A 22,553-nucleotide genomic window follows, 5' to 3' on the forward strand; every position below is an offset into this window, starting at 1 on the left:
ACATTTACAAAGATAACAGTGTCCATGAGGTGTCATTTTGGCAAGAGAAGACATTGCTCATTGGGCAGGTTTTCAAAGTGTGAGAGGGATTTATGATTCATAAGACGAATTGTAACTATCCCTTGGATTGTGAATTATTAGTGTATCTTATCCTCACACCCCTGCGTAGCAGCTTTTCCTAACTTTGGTTCATTTATATGGTGGTTGTCACTAAACTGCATGCTCTATGTCACATAGCAGTAATATTGCATCTACTACAACGCCTTAGTACTACATTATAGGGTAAGTACATATATACTGTTCTACACTCCAGCGCTACTTACCTGACAATATAGGTATGAGGGACATTAAGAGTAGTAAATATATACTTACTTACAAAAGTGGTGGGTCCATGTACTCGATGCGGTGTTATAGTAGATCGTTATTAATGACCTCGATAAAGTGCCGTACAACCATGTGTACTTACTTCAATTCTTGAAAGTGACTTTTTTACCCAAGTAAAATCACCTACTAAACAGGATTTGTTTGTCTTTCTATACCAAATAAATAACAATAAACTAAAGGGTCATAGGTGGAGGAAGGACTGGAGCCTGAGAATGCAGAAATGCAGGATTATTGGAAATAATCTCCCCGAGCTTCAGATGTGCCTGGTGATTTCCACAAATGTCTAAATTTCTTGATCGGAACCAGGACCCGTAACAGCCACCAATCAGGCCTGTGTTCTGTGCATAGCGACGTCTCCAAATCCTGCTGTTGGATGGATTCTTAGAGGCACTTGGAGGTAAACTTACTAGTACTTCTGTGCTGTTTTTTAATTTATTTTTCAAATCATAGAAACTCATTCAAAATAAACTGACTGCCATTCCCACCTACACACAGAACTGCACAAGACAAAACAGTGGGGTCAAAATGCATATTTTAGGTTTTATTTTAGTACTTCAGTATACCCTTATAAAAAAAAGGTGCAAGAATGGAAACTACAAGTTTTGTACATTTCATTCATTTTATCATCTTAAACTGACCAATAAATGAGGACATGCCTGGACATTACATCAGAGCGGAGCTCCGGGGCTGACCCGTGGAGCCCGTGAGAGGGTACAGCTGGGATCTGATTGCGGGGTTTGGAAGTCGTGATGTGTATGCAGATGTGCTGCCCAGTGAAGCCCATCTGGGGATACTGCCTGCCAGGCTGATACTGAAAATGGAAATCCTGCATCACTTCATTAGAAGCCAATGCCATCCTGAGGGCGACTGCTTGCATTGTAGTCTGGGTTTGGGTGGGCCCGTGAACCAAAGACAGGCATGATAGCAAGAGATGGGTCTATCGACAACTATCCTTTCTCTCAATTGAACGGTGCTCCCCCTGCGAAAAACCTGGGAATGACCGGTGTCCCAGTGGCCTACAATGACACCAGGCTGCAATAGCAGATGCCCTTATCAGGCGGGTACTGCACATCACCTGCTGCAGTGACTGGTTGGAAAGACATTGCACTGTCCAGAATTGAGTCATAGACACTGCTAGGCAGACATGCCTTGTGTGATGACTACACACCTCAACTTTTTAGATCCCTGACTCCATAGGTGGGTTCAGCTGGGCGGAGCCAACCTGATGTAATGTGCTGGCACGGTCTCAACAGTCCTTGCTTGTAATGCAGTGTATACCGTACGTAGCGAACTAAAATGAGGCAAAATAAATAACCGTATTGATTTACAAATTGCTTAGACAATGCTAAAACTTAATTATAACTTTTTTTTAAAAACACAAACCTTGTTTAGAAAACAAAAAACTGCATACAACGTGTACAGGACTGTACAATTTTCATAAGCGCTCTTTCCTCTCAGTGAAAATCTAGAGTTGCAATGACGGAAGATTCTGCGGGTGCAAGAGATTTAAGAAAGAGTTCTCCCACGAAGCGAAGGACATGTACAACTTCTTTTTGGGAAGGGAATGTTTATTCAGATACTTTCTGTGCTCAGATAGGACTCTCTATTGGCAGGTTGAGCGCTATTTATACAGGAAAAAAGTGCGCTATAATGACATCAGTAATGTTGAGCTTTCTTCTTCAGAGTGACCATTAACCCTGTTATAAACACTTCCACAGCTCATGAGAGCCAAAGCCATGCTCCGCCCCTTGACAGCCGCACTCCTCGACATTAAAAAATCACCAGTCAACAAATGTTGGTACTTTAGATGATCAACCTGTTCTCCTGAAGTAGTGGACAGATATCAGGTTCCAGTGTTTGAGGTATAATTCTCATATGTATTAGATATTGACTATTCTGTGATGTCCGGCCTAAGACACGTTGGTATGGGAAGACCAATGCATTGACCTACAATAATATCTAGCCTAAGGCACGTTGACATAGGAAGAACAATACAATGACTTACAATAATGTCCTGCCTAAGTCACGCTGACATGGGGAGACCAATGCATTGACTTACAATAATGTCCGGCCTAAGACACGCTGACATGGGAAGACTGATGCATTGACTTACAATAATGTCCGGCCTAAGACACGCTGACATTAGAAGACTGATGCATTGACTTACAATAATGTCCGGCCTAAGACATTACATGGGAAGACCAATGCGTTGATTTACAATGATGTCCGGCCTAAGACACGCTGACATGGGAAGACCAATGCATTGACCTACAATAATATCTAGCCTAAGGCACGTTGACATGGGAAGAACAATACAATGACTTACAATAATGTCCTGCCTAAGTCACGCTGACATGGGGAGACCAATGCATTGACTTACAATAATGTCCGGCCTAAGACACGCTGACATTAGAAGACTGATGCATTGACTTACAATAATGTCCGACCTAAGATATTACATGGGAAGACCAATGCGTTGATTTACAATAATGTCCGGCCTAAGACACGCTGACATGGGAAGACCGATGCATTGACTTACAATAATATCTGGCCTAAGGCACGTTGACATGGGAAGAACAGTACAAAGACTTACAATAATATCCTGCCTAAGTCACGTTGACATGGGGAGACCAATGCATTGACTTACAATAATGTCCGGCCTAAGACACGCTGACATTAGAAGACTGACACATTGACTTACAATAATGTCCGGCCTAAGACACGCTGAAATGGGAAGACTGATGCATTGACTTACAATAATGTCCGGCCTAAGACACTACATGAGGAGACCATTGCATTGACTTACAATAATGTCCTGCCTAAGTCATGTTGACATGGGGAGACCATTGCATTGACTTACAATAATGTCCTGCCTAAGTCACGTTGACATGGGGAGACCAATGCATTGACTTACAATAATGTCCTGCCTAAGTCACGTTGACATGGGGAGACCATTGCATTGACTTACAATAATGTCCTGCCTAAGTCATGTTGACATGGGGAGACCAATGCATTGACTTACAATAATGTCCGGCCTAAGACACGCTGACATGGGAAGACTGATGCATTGACTTACAATAATGTCCTGCCTAAGACATTACATGGGAAGACCAATGCGTTGATTTACAATAATGTCCGGCCTAAGACACGTTGACATGGAAAGATCAATGTATAGACTTATAATAATGTTTGACCTAAGACACGTTTACATGGAAAGAACCATACATTGACTTACAATAATGTCCGGCCAAAGGCACGTTGACGTGGGAATACCATTGCACTGTCTTAAACTAATGACTGGTAAGGGTGCTATACATATCTGTCTCTGTGCATGTATGAACAGAGCTGTCTGTGGCTGTACATTGCAATTTCACCCTCACATAACCTCAACCTAGCAGATTTGTTATTCTGTTCTCTGTCCAAGCAATCTGAGCGGTAGAGGTATTGAGGTCATGGCAAGTCGAGTCAACGGCCAGGTCAACACCCGAAGTTTGTCCAAGTGAAGGCTGTTGATGCAATGGCTGGCAGCGTACAGGGTTGCACCATGTCTTTATTTCACAGCAAGCGGGGATGAGTTCTAAGCATTCTCCAAAAATTAGAAAAAGTAAAAAGTTCTAAATCTGGTGCCAGTGGAGGCCACATATAAAAACAGATAGAGCTCTGAGGACTAAATTTTGGAAAGAACGTACTTGCCCCCTCACCAGTAGCAGCACATTCAACGCACTTCCCACGCACACGTCCCACAATGCTGGTCCACTACAACAGCTATCTTAGTCTACACTCTAGAGACACAAGGGAATGACTTCAGCATCTGTAGTAGAGACTTAGATGGTCAGTCACCTCTAAGGCGGTACCACCCGCTTAAATTCTAGTTGACGGAACATGCTCTGTCATTGGCTTTCATATAAGAAAACATTTGCTTCACTGGTCAAATCAGCTATCACCTTGAACACGACTTGATATTAGGATAACGTAGACCTCACTAGGACGTGACACATGGGATCCACAGTCCACTTTAAGCGATTCATCGTGAATTACCTTCATGACCCTGCACTTTAATGGTCAAAGTTTTAATGTACCTTAAGAGTTTTGTGTGTAATCAATTGTGCTTGGCATCTGAACCCAACGCAGGGTGTTGCTGTACTGCGACTTGCAGGTAGTGCCAAAGTTGTAAACTCAGGGCCTCCTACAACATTCCATTGGCTGAGGCAGCCGTCTACTAATACGATGTTGTGTATTAAAATCCTATTGGACCAATGCCCATCCATATCAGAAGACAGTCTAACGGCATCTATCTTTGTTTTTCAACAGGTGGTGTAAAGTTTGCACAAATGTATGTGTAGCAGGACCACCAGTGCTGGAAGTCCTTGGAAAACCTGTGCCAATCAGCTCCACACATGTATTCACAGCGCGCTCACTACTGAGCACGCCCTACTTTGGTCGTCTCGGTAACAGCCCTTACTGGAGATGCTCACTCATGGTGTGCAAATGTTTTGTTTGCGGCCAAAGCTTTGCCAAACTCCCGAATTTTGCCCTTCGCAAAGCATTCAACGCCTCCCTCTTTGCCAAGTTTTTCTATGCGCAGTAAAATCATTTCACAATCACAATTCACGTTTCAGCCTTGCTATGTTCAGGCTTTGTATATTTTAAGGCATATCTCTAGCTGTTCATTGATAAATTAATTTAGGTAAAAAGCGCTGAATGAAATCCAAGCTTTGCAGCACGGGATTATTTGCAGTTCATTTTCTGAAGCATTAAAATGAATCCCAATGATAACTGCAAATTTACTCAACTAAAACATAGAATTATTGAATCAAGATACACTACTCTCTCCACAGTGACTGTGCTATCCTGCCTTGCGTTCTTTATGGTTGTCGGCTCATTTCTTCTATCTTGATCAATATTCACCTCAGATGCTGCCCCCCCCTGAAGGCTTAGCTGCCGGTATCACCGTATGGGGATAAAATGAAGCAAACCCTCCAGTGGGTGCTAGGCAAGAGACCTTTTTCTCGTATGGCAAGAGATGGCTCAGTTCCGCTGCTGGCGTTCTGCTTATAAGTGCCTACCGACCCCCTCCAAAAACCAAACCATGGCATTTAAAGCCTGCCAATGCCCTGCAGACAGGGCTCTGCGCCCACCTCAGCTCTCAAACATGTAGATGTTCAGGGAAGGCAGCAGTTTTTCAAAATACATGGGGTTTCATGTGATCTGATGTGCCCTTCCAGAGAGTTACCCTTAACCGGTACATTGCAACGCGTAACATGACTCACTGTTGCATGACTCTGTGGTGACAAATTCACAACCAAACAGGCGTGTCTTTGATTTAGAGCCTCTCTATGACCAAGGACCAGAGTGTGGTCTTTGGTGCAACGATGCTTCTGCCAATAGGGCCTTTGACAGAATGCTGTGATCATGGTCGGCCATTCTCACGTAAATAACAAACATCGTCATCTTATGACCACATTTAGGGCAGTGAGAATGTTTCACTCTTTCTGAAGACAATCGCCAAGTCAGCATATTAAGAGCACTAGACCAACAACATCCAAATTACAATGCGAGGCGCTGTTACTTTTGCCAAAGTCACACTGCCGGGTGCCCTCAAACCATATCCAGTTGCAGAGTACAGATTGCGAAGGTCAGACTACTGATTTAATATACTCAGAATGCTCTTGGGTTAAATAACCATTCTGGTCCAAAGAAACATGTATCTGGTAATAACCCAATTGTGCTTGAACCACAAATTAAAGTCTTCATATATTTGCGGCATGGGCTGACGGTAGTTCAGAAAGCCCTTTCCTATCTCATGAGCCAGCGTTCCATTTTTGATACGTCCATGCTTACAAAAGAATAGAATGGAATAGAATAGAATCGTATGGAATAGAATGGAAACAGCCTCAATAGGGTATAAAAGAATAAAGTAGAATCAGAGAATAAAATAGAATAGAAACAACCTTAGTAGGGTTATAAAAGAGTATAATAGAATCAGAGAATAAAATAGAATAGAAACAACCTTAGTAGGGTTATAAAAGAGTATAATAGAATCAGAGAATAAAATAGAATAGAAACAACCTTAGTAGGGTTAAAAAAAAAATAGAATAGAGTTAGGGAATAGAATAGAATAAATAGAATAGAAACAACCTTATAGTAGGGTTATAAAAGAATAGAATAGAAACAACCTTAGTGGGGATAGAATCCAATAAAATAAATGTTGTTAGGGTTATAGTAGAACATATTAGAATCATATAAAGAATAGAACAGAGTTATAATTTATAGTAGAGAAAATTAGGATAGATTAGAGTCAAATAAAATAGAATAGAATACTGTTCCTCTGTTTATTATTACAAGACCAATAATCATAGGTATCCGAATCCTTGTTTTTCTTTCAGAAATATAAAGTGTGAAAATGTGGGCATCCTTTCACCCATTTCTCTTATTGCCCTAGCTTAGTATGTTCTTCTTATTTCCGCTCCCACTTTCCTTAGTGCCTTCTAGATTTAAAGTAACGTAAATGTACATATGTACAAAATGGATACACTCACACTGTAAACATTTACTATTCTGGTTATACCTCTGTACCACGCACAGTTACTCTTCTTGATGTAAGACTGGTTACAAGCTGTTGAATGGAATGCATAGAGTTGTGTTAACAAGCCCACAGGGGCTTATGTTAGATGTGAAATGTAATTAGCATGTGATGTGAGGACATGCTCGGATGCCATAAGGCTTCAGGCAGCAGAAGCCAAGTTTTGAATCTGAGAGACAGTGGCCAAAGGAAACAGTGGCCCTGAGGCCAAGCAACGCAAGAAGCCTCCTTCACGGTTGTGTGTCTTCGTAGTGCCCATAAACAGCATGCATGGGGGCACCTTTTCAGCTTTAACCTCTTCCATGCTCATGACGTCTCCCGGCCGTCATGAGTCACGATGGGCGTGTGCGGACGACGGCCGGGAGACGTCATGACCATGCCCACGAATGGAATGTCCAGCACTGCGGCAGCGCTGCGGTGGAATTTGCACCGCAGCGAAGAGGTTAAAATTGAACTTTCCTTGCTACCAAGCTGGGTGAACCACTGTCTGTCACAAAGTGCATAACTTTCAGACCAGTACCAACTTCCTTCCCCCCAACAACCATTCTGGATTCATGCTTACCACCAGCTCTACTTCCTGCACTATGGACCGCCTCTTCACAAACTCGCCCGCCGCGGTCTAAAGCTACACTCTTGTGACCCACTATGGTGCACTGTCATGCCCAGGCAAGTAGCCTGCAAACTGCAACAGTGTTCTTTCCCAGTCACTCTTGATGGCCACTATTTCAGAGACAGGGTTATGTTTTTGTCACTACACAGCACGGGGGTGGAGGCCATTAGAAGGCATTGAGTTGTGACAAAGGCACCAACTGTACGGTGGAAAGGCCGGCGGAGGAAGGTGTGTCAGACCGGACCCATCATCCTCCCTTTTGTTCAGGAGTGAAGGAATGGCACATGTCTTCATGTTATATTATTAATAATGTTATGGAAGTATCAAGTGTTCAAGCCCCTTCCCTCCCTCTAAAACTGTTAGATCTTGTTTTGAAAAAGTTATTTCCTCCATGTTGGTTTCCATGGCCAATTTGAAATAAAGCCTAAATAAGTTAATTGATTCTTTTCCCCAAAGGTTCATATTCAGGGTGGCCACCATCACCTGCCTGAACCAAGTGGTACCTTTGCACATGAAGCAGTAACTTAAAGACTTGGAGCGTCTCTTCCACGCTAGTTCATCCTCACACGGAGACCTCAGCCTCTTGCTACATGTTCATGTCCTATCCTGCATCCCATAACCCCCTCTTTACCTCCTCTCATCTGCCCGCCCTCTCGTACAGCCACACGTACGACGTGAAGCATGGCTTGTTACCACTCTTCCCACGTAACGTCTTTGAAGGTAAGATAGCCCCTTTCGTGTTTTATAAAATCGCCTTCAAAGTTATTTCCTTCTGAATTTTAAACTACGTACTTGCCGTAGGTTGGTTTTCAAACTTTTTCTATTCTTCACTTTTCATTACTTGCTTACAACAACAATGAACTGTACCCAAAAGGATCCCACGACATGAGCACCCTGCGTTCCTGGTCCTGAGTGATAGATCGCGAGGAGATTGGAGAAGCGTGTCCACAAGAGGAGTGCAAAACCACACAAGACATGGCTGACACTGTCGAGTGACGGGTCGGCCTCTTGAAATAAGAGGCGATCGACGACCCTTGGAATCCACCTGAAGGCTGGAAGGAAGCTTAATGTCTACCAATCATGTCCTGAGCTAGTAGGGAAAAGATCCTTCATCTCATGGGGTGATCATTTCATGTCCACCGGTGACAACCAGCTCGATTTCGATAACATAATTTAGTATAAAATTTCAATATCACAAAGAGCATAGGAAGGAATATGTGCACATATGTCCCATTCGGCAGAAACCGATACCCTCCCAGCCACTGCCTCCTGTACAAATACAGCTTTGTAAATCAGGATAATGGCTATGTCCCCTAAGATACAACTTCTTCAATTTCCAAAAATAGAAGGCGGGAGATGAATTCCACAAGAGTCTTAGTGAAGGCGCTGGCAAGAGTGCTCGTGTTAAAAACTAAAGCTGTCAAAAAAGGCAGTTTGCAAAAGTGCTTCAAAAATAGGGTCTCGTCAGTGGTTCTTCGACGGTTTCACTCCGAGGCAGTGATCACGTTCAAGCATATGCGTCCAATATCACTCAAAGCTGGGTTCATGCTCCAGGCGCCCCCAGGCCGACCTGGAGGGTTTGGTTGGTTCCTGCAACTGGCAGGAGAGAACCTAGAACATGTTCTTGACTATGCCCAGATCTGTCCAGACCCCAGGCTTCCATGTCTCAATCTTCAATAACCCCAATCATTCTTGAGGCAAAAGTTTTGAAAGTGAGCAAACTTTCACTGAGAATGTTCATCTCATTTTAAAGCTTTTTCCAGGGTCTGGAAGACAAGTGATGCCCCATCGGACACCGAAGACCTCCACCTTGGAAGGTCATGAAGGTGACTTCTATGTCATTTGGAATCAGTTACTACACATGAACACTGATTAACACAAACTCCTTCAAAGGCTCATCCACTTTATGCCCACAGAGAGTGGCCGCTTCGTTGGTCTCCAAAAATGGCCACTCCGCTTCACGCTGCTACCAACACAACGGATCTGAAATGGCCAATGGCATAGAGAGACACGGAGGCTTCCATCTTGTGCAACGCTGTGGTTGACAGAAGCTCTGCTCTGGAGAAGGCGAGACCGAGCGTAAATCCTTCCTGATGGAGAAACCACCCTAGAGGGAAGAACCTGCTGGCCAGGGGGTCATCACCTCATGTCTTTAATAATTTAATTTAGTCACAGCCCGTTCTCTGCTTGTGTCCAAAATTTGGTTTCCTGAGCGCTTGCGGTTGCGCTTGAGTTTCGATAAGTCCTTGTCGAAGACCTCACCAGACCTCAGAGCCGAAACAAGGTCATCAAACTCCCCGCTTTCTTCGGAGATGCTGCCAGCCTTGGATTTCTTGAGGTGCCGCTCTCTCTCCCGCTGCTCTTTCAACTATCGAGACAAAAAGAACAAAGAAAATGAGACGTAAGCGGAGAGTACAAAGTCGTGTGGTTAAGCTGCTCAGTGAGTGAAGACAGACATCGCGAGAGCTATGCACACTGCAACTGGCAGAGTAAGCGTGTAGTGTGTGGGATAGCAGCATTTCAGTGCATGTTTCCTGACAAGGCCATTCACTGGCCATATCTATAATGAGGTACCATGACCTTCCGTTATACTCACTCCCACATCCCGGTAATGCAAACCCTCGCCCAGCCTGGCCCTGACACATATCCCATCACACTGCCCTCTTACTCTCACGTAATCACCGCTTGCGGATAAGTGCGTGCTTACTCATGTCCGAGGCTCATCCGCTGCCCACTTACGCCTTCAACTTTACACCCACTGAGGTTGCTCCACACCTCGAAGCACCTCCTCCCCAAAGCCTTTCTCGCAGTCACCCTTCGCATTTGTCCAGTCTTCGCTGTACCCCTATACATCATGCTCTTTCTTGGATGCCTTTCACCCCCCCCCCTACTCACCCACGACTGTGTGCTTTCACCCCATCCTGCACTTCGTAGCTATGTACCCGTTGCATTTGTCCTCCCTTGCCAGGTCACACCTCTTAAAACCTTTTTTTCATGCCTCCTGTTACCTCTCTCGCCCATCTAATGCATGTACGACTGCTCGCCTCTTTCCTACAACAAGGTAGAACTTTATACCCAAGACGAGGGTGCTTGACTCTCTCTCTACTTCTTCAAAGCGCTAAAGGCCAGTAGACAACGAGTACCATGACCTCACGGCAGTATCCCTCACACAAGATGAGTATTTCTCAGGGTGGGGTATTGAACAAGAACCAGCCACACTGGGACATGCCCTCCACCCACCTTCTTCTTCTTCACACTTCTAGGAGAAAGGGTAAGTCCTCACCTCACCTTCGATACTGGCTGATGTCATGAGGGGGCCTGTTTTTACACACCAAGGGGTCCCTTCATGGTCTGTCTGCTCTTTTTCTTCTCTTGCAACAGTCCTTTTCCCTCTATGTAGCCCTGCTGTAAGTAGCCTTAGCATGTGTCACCCATGTGTACCCTGAGGAAAGCAGCAGTCACAGGTATCGACCGCATGAAATAAGATAGGACATGTTGGCGCTGCGCCGCAGCTCACTGTGGACCTGGGGGTGGCTCCCTCTGCGGGCCTGAGATAAACCATCTTCGATCAATTATACTGAACGATCCCACTGGGCTCTGCAGTATGGTCCTGCTTGACATTTTTATTTATGCCTTTTTATATAGCGCGGACTTTACCCAAAGGTGTCTGAGCGCTTCACAATAGGACCAGTTACGTTACCTGAGGAGAATGTTACAAAAGTGCATGTTACAGAAGATGCAAGAAGGGGTATAATACAGCCATAGATGGCAGTCACTCACAAACACACTAGGATGACACTTGTACAGGTGTAGAATACAAATTCACAAGAGTGAAAGCACTTCCTTGGGGGACATGAAAGGGCGTGTATTAGTCCTGGAAGTGTCTCTGGACGAGAAGAGATTTGAGGTCAGTTTTGAAGGTCCGGATAGAGGTGGTGGTGCGGAGCTGCGGCGGAAGCGAGTTCCAGATTCTCACCGCATTGCCTGAGAAGGATTGAGCCATCGATCTCTCCCTTTTGAAAGTGGGGGGCTCAAGCAGTAGTTTTTCCACATTACGAGACGGTCTAGAGCCTCCAGAGATTTTCAGTTTATTCGCCAGGTAGCGAGGGGAGGAATTGTGCAAGGCTTTGTGGGTGATACAGGCAGTCTTGTAGATTGATCTTGCCTCGGTGGGAAGCCAACGAGGGAAGTCATTGCACACTCAAGGCTGCCACTGGAGGGCAGTGTTGCGCTTTACTTCTGCTATCAGACCGGGATCATAGATTAGCTTCTGATACAACAAGTAGACCCCCGCCCGACCCGCAAAGTCCCAGAAACTGGGGCAGGCCGTCAGCATCTGAAACCAGAGGATTTGGGTTTGATGTGCACTGCTTAAAGGGGCCCCGCTAAGACATTCAATGCAGATGGGGGTACAGGGCTGCCCCCCCCCGCCTCAAGGTACACCATTGCTCCATCAAGGCTAAAGCGCCCCTAGCCAAGCCCGTCAGGAGATGGGGGGGAGGGGGGAACCAGGGCTTTAAGTGGGATGTAAAAACGGGAGGGGGGGTCTCTCAAAGGGGCGTGGCCAATGTAATTAAGGGCGTGGCTTACAAACACGTAAGCTAAAAACCTGTTTAGCATAGTTTATTTAGTGCATTTTTATAAAGCGCAGACATTACCCAAAGGTGTCAGAGCGCTGTACAATAGAGCTAGTTACGTTACAAGAGAAAAGTGGTACAGAATATGACATTACACAGACTAAAAATGAAGGGTACACAAACACAAAATCCAACACAGCACACAGGGGTGAGGAATGTACAGGAAAAAATACAAATGCCGCCCCACTTGTATTTTGCTGTTTCTGTCATTGCATCCAGATATATGATACATATAATATCATACCAACAACAAGTCAGGACTATGAGCTTTGCCAATGGTTGTTTGTTGCATAAGATAAATAAGCAGCAACTATGGCTTGTATATAATATTGCAAAAGCTTCCACTTAAAGCCCAGGTGACACCACGACAATGCTGCTGCTCCTGAGTTTCAAAATGAGAAGGGATATCCAGAGAGAAAATGACTTTCTTTAAAGGATTTCCCTTCCCCTACAACGCTCACCTGGCATGACGTCATGCTGTACCTTCTCTACTAGTGAGAAGTGAGCAGTGTGAGCACGCGCACACTAGTGAGAAGTGAGCAGTGTGAGCAGGCGCACATCAATGTGCCTACTGTCACTGCAGTCCAGAAAAAACGGACACAAAACAGAGCCCAATAGAGGCCTGTTTCGAGGTGCTCAGTACCGGTTAGACTCAGCCCACTTAAAGCCCTGGGTGGAACTCACCTCAAGCTCAGCCCCCCTCGCCCCCCCACCCCGCCCCTATGGACGGCCCAGAAGCTGTTTTTTATGTTGCTTAATCCCCTCCCCTGACAGGCCATTGTCCTGAGTTAGTGGAGGGCTGGGGAGGGCTCAGGGCTTGAGTAATTTAGGGGGCCTGGCAGTTGTTCTGTTGCTCTGATAATGGAGGGCTGGGGAGGGGTTGAGTAATAAGTAAACTAAGGGGCCTCACTGTTGTTCCATTGCTCAGGCTGTAGGCCACTTTTACCTTTGCCCCAGTGTCCTTCATAAGAACAGTATCCTCCCTCTTTCATGCCTTGCGTGTGCATTGGCATATGATGACTGACGGTCAGGGTTGCAGAGTTGGTGGATCAGGTTCGAGTCCCAGCGCCTGCTCTCAACATCCTGTGATTCTGGGCAAATCACTCCATCTCACAGGCCCTTAAATAAAAAATCTGATCTTGGGGACTGTAATTGGTGCTCATCACATTTCCAAGAGTCAGCGCTATTGGCGTTGTAAATGACAATGTTTTTTACCTAAGTGTTATGAAGTGGAGTGGAGGTATGTAGTGTGGAGTGGAATTATGTGGTTTGGATTGGAATTGTTAGTTATGGAATCGTCTGGCGTAGAATTATGTGGCATGGTGCGCAGTGGAATTATGCGGATAGCAATTATGTGTTTTTGAGTGTACTGGAATTATGTAGATTGGGATTGTGTGTCATGGAGTGCAATTATATGGAATTATATTTTGTGTTGTGTATTAAATATGTAGTGTGTTGTTGAATTTTGTAACATGATGTGGTATTGTGTGGTGTGGATTTGATGTATGTGGTGTGTTGTGTAAATGTGTTGAGTTGAATTATGCTGTGTGTTACTGAATTGTGTGGAATGATAATGTGTGGCGTGGAACTGTGTTGCGTGGAACTGTGTGGCGTGAGTGAAATTATACTGATTAGAATTATGTGGTATGATGTGGAGTGTATTTATGTGTATTGTTGCCATGTGGTATCAAATGAACTTAAAAGCCACGTTGTCTTTCAGAGACCAGCAAAGCAGTGGGAAAAATGAGAAAGTACAGATACGCATGCTTAGTTACCAGTGGCGGCTCCTCCGCTAAGGCGGAGGAACTCCGCCTCACCGCTGCAAAGCAGTGAAAGAAAGAACAAATGCAACGATAATAACTCAAGGGTATTATCGTTGTATTCGTTCATGCTGCTGAGCAGCTTTGCGGGGTGGGCAGGCTGCTCTGTTCACAGTGCAGGGTAGGAGTTGTTTGTTCACTGCAAGCGTGCAAGGACTGTCTGGCCAGCCCTCTGGGGTCGTCCAAAACAGTAATGCGCACTTTGCATGTTCTCCATACAGGCTGCATTACAGTTTGTGTGGAGAACATGTCCAGGACCCCATTCCCTGGCTGAGCGCCGATCTACGGCGCTCAGACCAATCACAACACTGCATTGCAGCATTGTGATTGGCTTAGGGGAGGGAGCCTGACTGCCTCCTGTTCCGGCCCCGGAGAGGAGAGACTGAGACGACATGCGGGAGGGCGGGGAGAATGTACGTTTTAAAACTTTTTTTTGTTTTACATCACATGGCCCCTCCCGATCCCTGCCTGCCGCTACTGTTGTTTAAAATATTGTACATTGTATTTATATAGCGCTTACTACCCCTGACGATGAGTTGAAGTGCTTTGTTATGAGTAGCAAGCTACTTCGGAACCCAAGATTAGAGTTTAATAGTATATTAATCATCTTTTTTTCTTTGTTCATTAGTTTCACATCTTTGCTGTTGTATTGTTCAGCGCTGATGTCTGCTCATCCAGACCTATACCAGCAGCATCACAGATGTGCACTGCTGTACCGTCCTACAAAATCTGCATGTACAAAGGGTGCTTCTGGGAGCTACAATACACTCTAATATTGCGGGGGTGCAGAGGCGCCATACAGGTGCACCCCATGAGAGCATGATTCTGGGCTGCAGTGCTGTCTGTATGGATGGCATGAAGGGATATGTACTAGGAAAGCAGTAGCGTTTTATACCGGTGCCATTTCATCCGCATGGGAAGGATGAAACTTTTAGCAGACTCCAGGTTCAGGCGGAAGAGGTGAACTAGTGGAATAAAAAGTAAATAAATAATCTGCAAATAAAAAGAAATTAAATTCCATGTAGTGCGATGCCCTTTTTATAAGGTTGAGCAGCTGTTGGTAATTTCGGCCCACAGAACGTGCTTCAGATTTGGAGCTATAATCATATATATAATAAAATCCATTTATAGAGCGCATGGTTACCCCACCGGTGTGTCCCGGCGCTAAAACAGACACTCTGAAAGGAAGCGAATGTCAAATACTCACTTAGCAGCCCCTGGTCCCTGACATTGACTCTAGTGTGCTGTTGAGAGTAGCCATGTCTTCAAATGTTTGCGGGATCTAGTTTCACAAGGATCCGTTCTAAGGTCCGCCGGTGGTGTGTTCCATGTTTTAGCTGCGAGGTATCTGAAGGAGCGTGCACCCATTCTTGCTTTATATATTCTCGGCACAATCACCAATGCCCTACCTTTAGCTCTTAGGTTCAGGCTTGGTGTGTATTGTGTTATCAGGGGTTGTAGATACCATGAGCCTTTTTTTATAGGATTCGGTGACAATAGCACATTGCCTTGAACAAGATTCTTTTTTCCACCGGCAACCAGTGCAGTTCCGCCAGGGCTTTCTTTGTAGAGGTTCTTCTAGGGAGGCTTGGCACCAACCAGCTGCCGCGTTTTGCACTGACTGAAGTTTAGTAAACCCTTTTTTTCAAGCACCTCGATATAGGACATTGCCATGGTCCAATTGGGAGGTTACTAAGGCATGTACTATGGTTTTCCTAGCATTAGACGAGAGTAGATCGAGGAGCTTTCTCAGGATTTTCTAGGTCCAGAAGCATTTCCCGCTACTTTCCAGATTTGGCTGGTGAATGCCAGTTTAGAGTCAAACCACACTCCGAGGTTCTTCACTTCTGTTTTCGGGGTAGGTAGTTGGCCCAGCGTCTCCGGCCGCCAAGCTGTTGACCAGGTGGTTGGAGCCTTGCCCACAATCATCACCTCTGTTTTATTCCCATTGAGCTTTAGATAGTGGTTAGACATCCATACTGCCACCCCCTCCAGACACTGTTCCCTGTTTCGAGAGAGCATCACAATCAGCTGAGTGTCGTCAGCATATGACACGATGGTCACATTATGATCTTCCACTCGCTCAGCCAACGGTCCCACATGTAGACTGAATAACGTGGGACTCAGAACTGATCCCTGTGGGACACCCTGAGGCAGGGGGATACTCTTCGATAGGTGTGACTTGAAAGCTTCGCAAGGAGAGGAAGGATGCCATTCAGCGCAGTGCGCTGCCCCTGATACCACACACCTCTAGCCTGTGAAGGAGCAGACCGTGGGAGACGGTATCAAAATCCGTGCTGAGATCCAGCAGGATCATTGCAGCCGTCTGCCCTTCATCAGCATATTGTCTCGTTGTTTCCACGGCTAGGAGTAGTGCTGACTCCGTAGAGTGCGCGGCTCTAAAACCCGATTGTGAAGGATGCAATATATTATTCTTGTTGATATGGTCCATTAGCTGCTTATTCGTTACTTTTTCTGCGATCTTTGCAACAAACGGTAGTAACGATATAGGGCGAAGATTTTCTAGAACTGCTTGGTCTATTGATAACTTTTTTTTTTAATGGACGTACTATCGCTTGTTTCCATTTTATGGGAACTTCTCCCGTCTGAAAGGAGCATGTGATTAGCTCAGCGATGTATGGCATAATGAGGTTACCTCCCTGCATGAGTGTCTCGGGCGGGCAGGATCTAAAGGAGCACCTGATTCAATTCCTTTTGCTGTGATCTCCAGTTCTTCTAGCTCCTGTACCGTAAATTCATCTAGGGTCTTACCTATGAATCTAGTGTCTAGCCTACATGTTGTGCTCTTCACCTGATGCGCTTCCGCTGGGAAAGCCTCATATATTTTCACCACTTTATCTGCAAAATATTCGGCTACTTTATTGCAACTCTCCATCGAGGAGGTTGCTTCGTTATTTGGATCTCCGCATGATTTAAGAGACTTAAGTATGGAAAAAATTTCTTTAGAGGAGTTACTGGCCCTTTCAATCTTTCCCGTGTAAAACTCACACCTTATTTTCTTAATAGGTGCATGGTACTTTTTTAATTCCGTCTTGTAACTCTCTTTGGCCTTGCTACAGTTGTCCTACGCCATGCGCGTTCGTGCTGGTGACAGTCCTTTTTAGCTCTCATCAGCACGGCATTAAACCAAGGCTTTGGGTCTCCTGGAGCTCCCGGTGCCCCAAGGTGCTATCTCGTCTAGTGCATCTGTTATCCATGTCTCGAGTTGGCTATTGGCTAAGTTTACATCCTCCTCTAGTTTAACATTGTTTTTCAGCCATGTCTGTGTGAAGGAGTGGGGATTGAATCTGGTCCATTTCCTGCTAGTGACTTTCTGAGCCGGCTTCTCTGCCCTCGGTCTGTGAGAGGGTGTGGTAAAAGGAACTAAGTGATGGTCTGACCAGGGGATGGGCCATGGTATCCCCACCTCTGTTTCCATCGAGTTGGTGAATATAGGGTCTAGAATATGCCCCCCCTGGTGCACTGATTTTTCCACTTTTTTGCACTAAAGCCAGTGTCATAAGGTCCTTGCATATAGATTGAACTTCCAGGTTCTGCTTATTGTCAAATTGTATGTTCAAGTCGCCCAGGATAAAGAACTTTTTATACCGTTGGGCTGGTTGAACCCCTTTCTTTTTTTTTTTTTTTTTTTTTTTTTTGAAAAACCTTTATTGACATGTCAATCAAGAACAAGTATGGGCCTACAACCCCCCGGGGCCGGCCGCTAAGCAATCAGAGCAACAAAGATCAAATGTAAACACAGGCAGCACCTCGGGGAGCAGAATCTTCATGCTAATACTGTGAACAGCGCAGGTAGGACACCAGGAGAAAAAAGGTTTTCATTTTACAATGGAACAAGACAGAAGGATCAGGTGCCGAACAATTTCCCAACAGCGATAAAAAGTATGAAGAGTAATAGACGTAAGCAATAAACAGCAATCTATTGGATCAATGGCGCAGACACAGGAAATTCAGGATGGGGAAGAATATCATAAACAGTTGCGCCTGCAGTCCCCCGCCCGAACTCCCAGAAAACACCCCGGAAATTGTGGCACACATGAAACGGCAACGAGTCATAACAAAGGAGGTGTATCACACTGATCCCAGAAAAAGAAAAACAAGAGGAATCAGAGAAGAAAAAGGAGGCCATGGAAAAAGAGGTGAAAGACTAAAGAATCCCCTCCCCCAACCCCCCACCCTGCACCTCTGCAGATGAGTACGCCCCCCCCCCCAGCAGTGTGCCTGTCGCCCTAGAACCAGACCCGAAATATAGAAGAATAGGGAAAAAGAAGTAGGAAAAGAACCCCACCAGACGGGGGGGTATAGAAAGTGTTAATAAACTGGAGGAGGGCCTTCAAAACATACCCCCGGCTTCTCCCTCCCGCACGGTACGTTTTCCCCAAAGTAAACAATAAACAGCACAAAATCGATCGTAACAAAGAAAGATGGGGAACATTATGCACCTAGTATGCTAATAGCTATGCCATGAGAGCACGCAACCCCTGAGCCCGCCCGTCCACTAGATGACCACCCCTGAAGGATCAGTCTTATCCCTGACCACTCTTTGCAATTCTGCCCATGCCTACCCCTCGACCCAGCGCCATGTCCGATGTTCCAAGGTAGAGGAGTGTCCAAAACCGACCGAGAAGCGACGCACACAGGTGGGGTGGAAGTCTCTGAGCACCAACACAGTCCGCATCATGGAGGGACGGGCTTCCCAGTGCCGCCCCAGGATCTGCACTGCACTCGAGGTCCAGGAAGGCAGAAGCAGCCAAGGTAGACAATTGTTGCTGGAATTGTCCCCGGGTCGCCGGAGGCTGTGTACGGGACGAGGCCACCACCTCCCACTCAGGTCCAATACCTCCGGGACAGATCAGACCCTCAGCTAGCCGATCACACGGTAGCATATTGTCCGGAGTGTCCAACAGTGCGCTAATCTCAGGGGTGGCCGCAACAGTGTCCTCCTGTGCGCAGTGTGGGAAGTCCCTGTGTACCTGAGGACAGGCGGGCCGCCGCTGTCCCAACGCTGATGCCACACCGTCGAGCTTACTCCCCAAGACCCCGACGCCATGAACCAAGGAGGAATGAAGAGCACCAAGGGCCTCGAGGAGGTCGCCGTACCCCAGCACAGCTCTCTGCGATCGCTCCGCCACACTCCCAAAAGTCACACACTCCCAATCCTGCTGCGACCCAGTGGACAGGATGGTAGGCCGCATCGCAACAAGATGGCCGCCAAGTATGCCCGACCCGTATTGGGGCCGGGACCCAGGGACAAGCGCCTCGAGGTCCACGTCGCTGGAGACAGGGTTCCGGGGGCAGGCAAAAAGTTATCCGTTGCGTTGTCACGGGCAACAGTCGTCCCCACCACGGACCAGCTCCCGCGAAAATCCGGGAGCGGCCCGCAAGGATCAGGGTGAGATACGGGCGGCGTCCGGGCAGCTCACCATCAAAGGCAGGGGCAATCACCGGAGGATCTGAGAATTGCACCCCCGGGCATGCACTCGGTCCGCTACGCTTGACAGTAGGAACGACCCAGACGAAATGTAGGCCGAGTTTGGCACCGCTCCGGTGGACCGACTCCACCCAGTCACCACAGGCCGCTGTTGTTGAACTGCCACCCGGCACAAGGCGTCCACTCGAGGTCCTGGCTCCAGGGCTGCACGGGCCGCAAAGTTCAAATGCACATTTCTCCGGCGATACCGCAGCCAGAAACCTCGGAGTCACACGATCGGGTGCCACTCTCCTTCAGAAACACAATCGCATAGCACAGGCTGAGGATCTCGTGCAGGATATCCGTGCGGGATGCGGAGGTTCACGGAGCCGGGAGTCTACGCTGCCGTCCCGGTCGCCATCTTGGCTCCTCCCCTCCTCTGGTTGAACCCCTTTCATGCTACAGCATGTGTCTTACGCATGGAGGGCATGTGAAGACTTGTAAGGGATTGTTACTGAGATGGAATATTTAAACCAAAAACACTAAATGTCTGCAGGTCACTTGAACCCTGACTCTAAGAATAGAGGGTATTTATTGCTTCTTTTGAATTCCGTGTGGCATTTGATACATATTCTCTTTGGAAAAGTGAAGGAGGTTCACTCTGCGGGTTTACATGTGTTTGTCTAAGACCATAAAGTATGACCTATATCACTGACACTCATTATCTACCTATCTCATCCTATAGCTATGTAACTATTCTTCTGGCTATGCGATCTTTACCTTATGTCTCTCCCCATCACACCTATCACTAACTAATTTCTGGTTCTACTTCACTTCTCTCATTATACTGCCTCTTTACCACTCTGGTCACCTCCTCTTTTCCCCCAGCCCCCAGTTGGTACTGCCCAGCGGAACAGGGGATCACTGTCTAACTAGAATAGTGCACACAAAGAAAGAGGGGGTGGGGTCGAGGCAGCAAAAGGTACTTACGTTCAGGGAAAAGTGCAAAATATGTGAGGGAGCTAGATTTAATTTCTTTTGAATGTGTTGCCACTTGTTTTATGACTGATCTGTAAAATGTATTTCTTTTCTGTTTGTCATTAGAGGCTCTCTTCTCCAGGGCAGAGGTTACCAGCTGCTCTTCCGCTTACTTCTGTTATTTTTTTTATTTATTTTTTTTAAATATCTTTATTGACAGTTTGTTATTTTTCCATTTTTCATTAATCAACATTTTCAGTAGCGGAAAAGTGAATAGGTACACATTCTGATACAGCAGCATGGGCAACCAGTATGACAATCTGTACAGGGCTTACATCAGATATTGCCGGAAGGGAGTACAACAGGTACACCCAACGATTGATCAAGCGTTCAGGTCCAAAAATGCCCACAATTTACCATGCAATGGTGGTATTAAGGAATACATGACAGATCACCTCTTGTGACACAGGCCATCAGGTTCAGCCTGGCTATCCGCTTACTTCTGTTATTACATGTTCTATTCCCAGAGATTCCAGGCTTATCCTTTCCCCTGGACTTTGTACTAGATTTCTGACTTATGTGATGATCAGAGTCCAGGACATAGCTGGCTGGGAAAGAGCATCTAACTACATTGTGCAGGGCATTAAAACTGCAGGTAAGTACTCAGTTTTGAGAACCGCAGTGCTCCTAGTCTTTACCAATGTTACTGGCTCTATAAGCTTTAAAATGCTTAATTTACCAAACATTTCTCTCCAAATGAGAGTAACCAAATGGAGTTTCATGAAAGTGCACACCCCGCGAAAGTGGGCCACTTTTTTTGGCAGTGCCCGGCGGGCCAAATTGTGATCCCGATCCGATCCTGCTTGCAGTGTCCGTGTCTCCCAGTGTCCGTGTCTCCCTGTGTCCTTGTCTCCCAGTGTCAGTGGCTCCCTGTGTCAGTGTCTCCCTGTGTCAGTGTCTCCATGTCTCCCAGTGTCAGTGTCTCCCTGTGTCAGTGTCTCCCATTGTCAGTGGCTCACAGTGCCAGTGTCTCTCTGTGTCAGTGTCTCCCATTGTCAGTGTCTCCCAGTGTCAGTGTCTCTCTGTGTCAGTGTCTCCCATTGTCAGTGTCTCCCAGTGTCAGTGTCTCCCATTGTCAGTGTCTCCATGTCTCCCAGTGTCAGTGGCTCCCTGTGTCAGTGTCTCCCTGTGTCCTTGTCTCCCATTGTCAGTGTCTCCATGTCTCCCAGTGTCAGTGTCTCCCTGTGTCTGTGTCTCCCATTGTCAGTGTCTCCCAGTGTCAGTGTCTCCCATTGTCAGTGTCTCCCAGTGTCAGTGTCTCTCTGTGTCAGTGTCTCCCATTGTCAGTGTCTCCATGTCTCCCAGTGTCAGTGTCTCCCTGTGTCAGTGTCTCTCATTGTCAGTGTCTCCCAGTGTCAGTGTCTCCCAGTGTCAGTGTCTCCCAGTGTCAGTGTCTCTGTGTGTCAGTGTCTCCCATTGTCAGTGTCTCCCAGTGTCTCCCAGTGTCAGTGTCTCCCATTGTCAGTGTCTCCCAGTGTCGGTGTCTCCCATTGTCAGTGTCTCCATGTCTCCCAGTGTCAGTGTCTCCCAGTGTCAGTGTCTCCCATTGTCAGTGTCTCCCAGTGTCACCCTGTGTCAGTGTCTCCCATTGTCAGTGTCTCCCAGTGTCAGTGTCTCCCATTGTCAGTGTATCCATGTCTCCCAGTGTCAGTGTCTCCCAGTGTCAGTGTCTCTCTGTGTCAGTGTCTTCCAGTGTCACCCTGTGTCAGTGTCTCCCATTGTCAGTGTCTCCCAGTGTCGGTGTCTCCCATTGTCAGTGTCTCCCAGTGTCAGTGTCTCTCTGTGTCAGTGTCTCCCATTGTCAGTGTCTCCATGTCTCCCAGTGTCAGTGTCTCCCTGTGTCAGTGTCTCTCATTGTCAGTGTCTCCCAGTGTCAGTGTCTCCCAGTGTCAGTGTCTCCCAGTGTCAGTGTCTCTGTGTGTCAGTGTCTCCCATTGTCAGTGTCTCCCAGTGTCTCCCAGTGTCAGTGTCTCCCATTGTCAGTGTCTCCCAGTGTCGGTGTCTCCCATTGTCAGTGTCTCCATGTCTCCCAGTGTCAGTGTCTCCCAGT

At 46.5% G+C, this 22,553-nt stretch overlaps 1 protein-coding gene across 2 annotated transcripts in view; it reads right to left on the reverse strand.

The window, feature by feature from the left end:
• Positions 1–899: 899 nt before the first annotated feature.
• The window catches only part of DAAM2 (dishevelled associated activator of morphogenesis 2), a 630,299-nt gene continuing 608,645 nt past the window's right edge, over positions 900–22,553 (reverse strand). For both annotated transcript variants that reach the window (XM_085610233.1, XM_085610232.1), the window contains one exon: positions 900–9,945. In XM_085610233.1, the coding sequence (XP_085466359.1) occupies positions 9,730–9,945 (216 nt within the window). In that variant the 3' untranslated portion in view covers positions 900–9,729. The remainder of the gene's footprint in view (positions 9,946–22,553) is intronic.

This window comes from Triturus cristatus, chromosome 6, assembly GCF_964204655.1.
Source record: "Triturus cristatus chromosome 6, aTriCri1.1, whole genome shotgun sequence".
In the NCBI taxonomy this organism is placed as follows: Eukaryota; Metazoa; Chordata; class Amphibia; order Caudata; family Salamandridae; genus Triturus; species Triturus cristatus.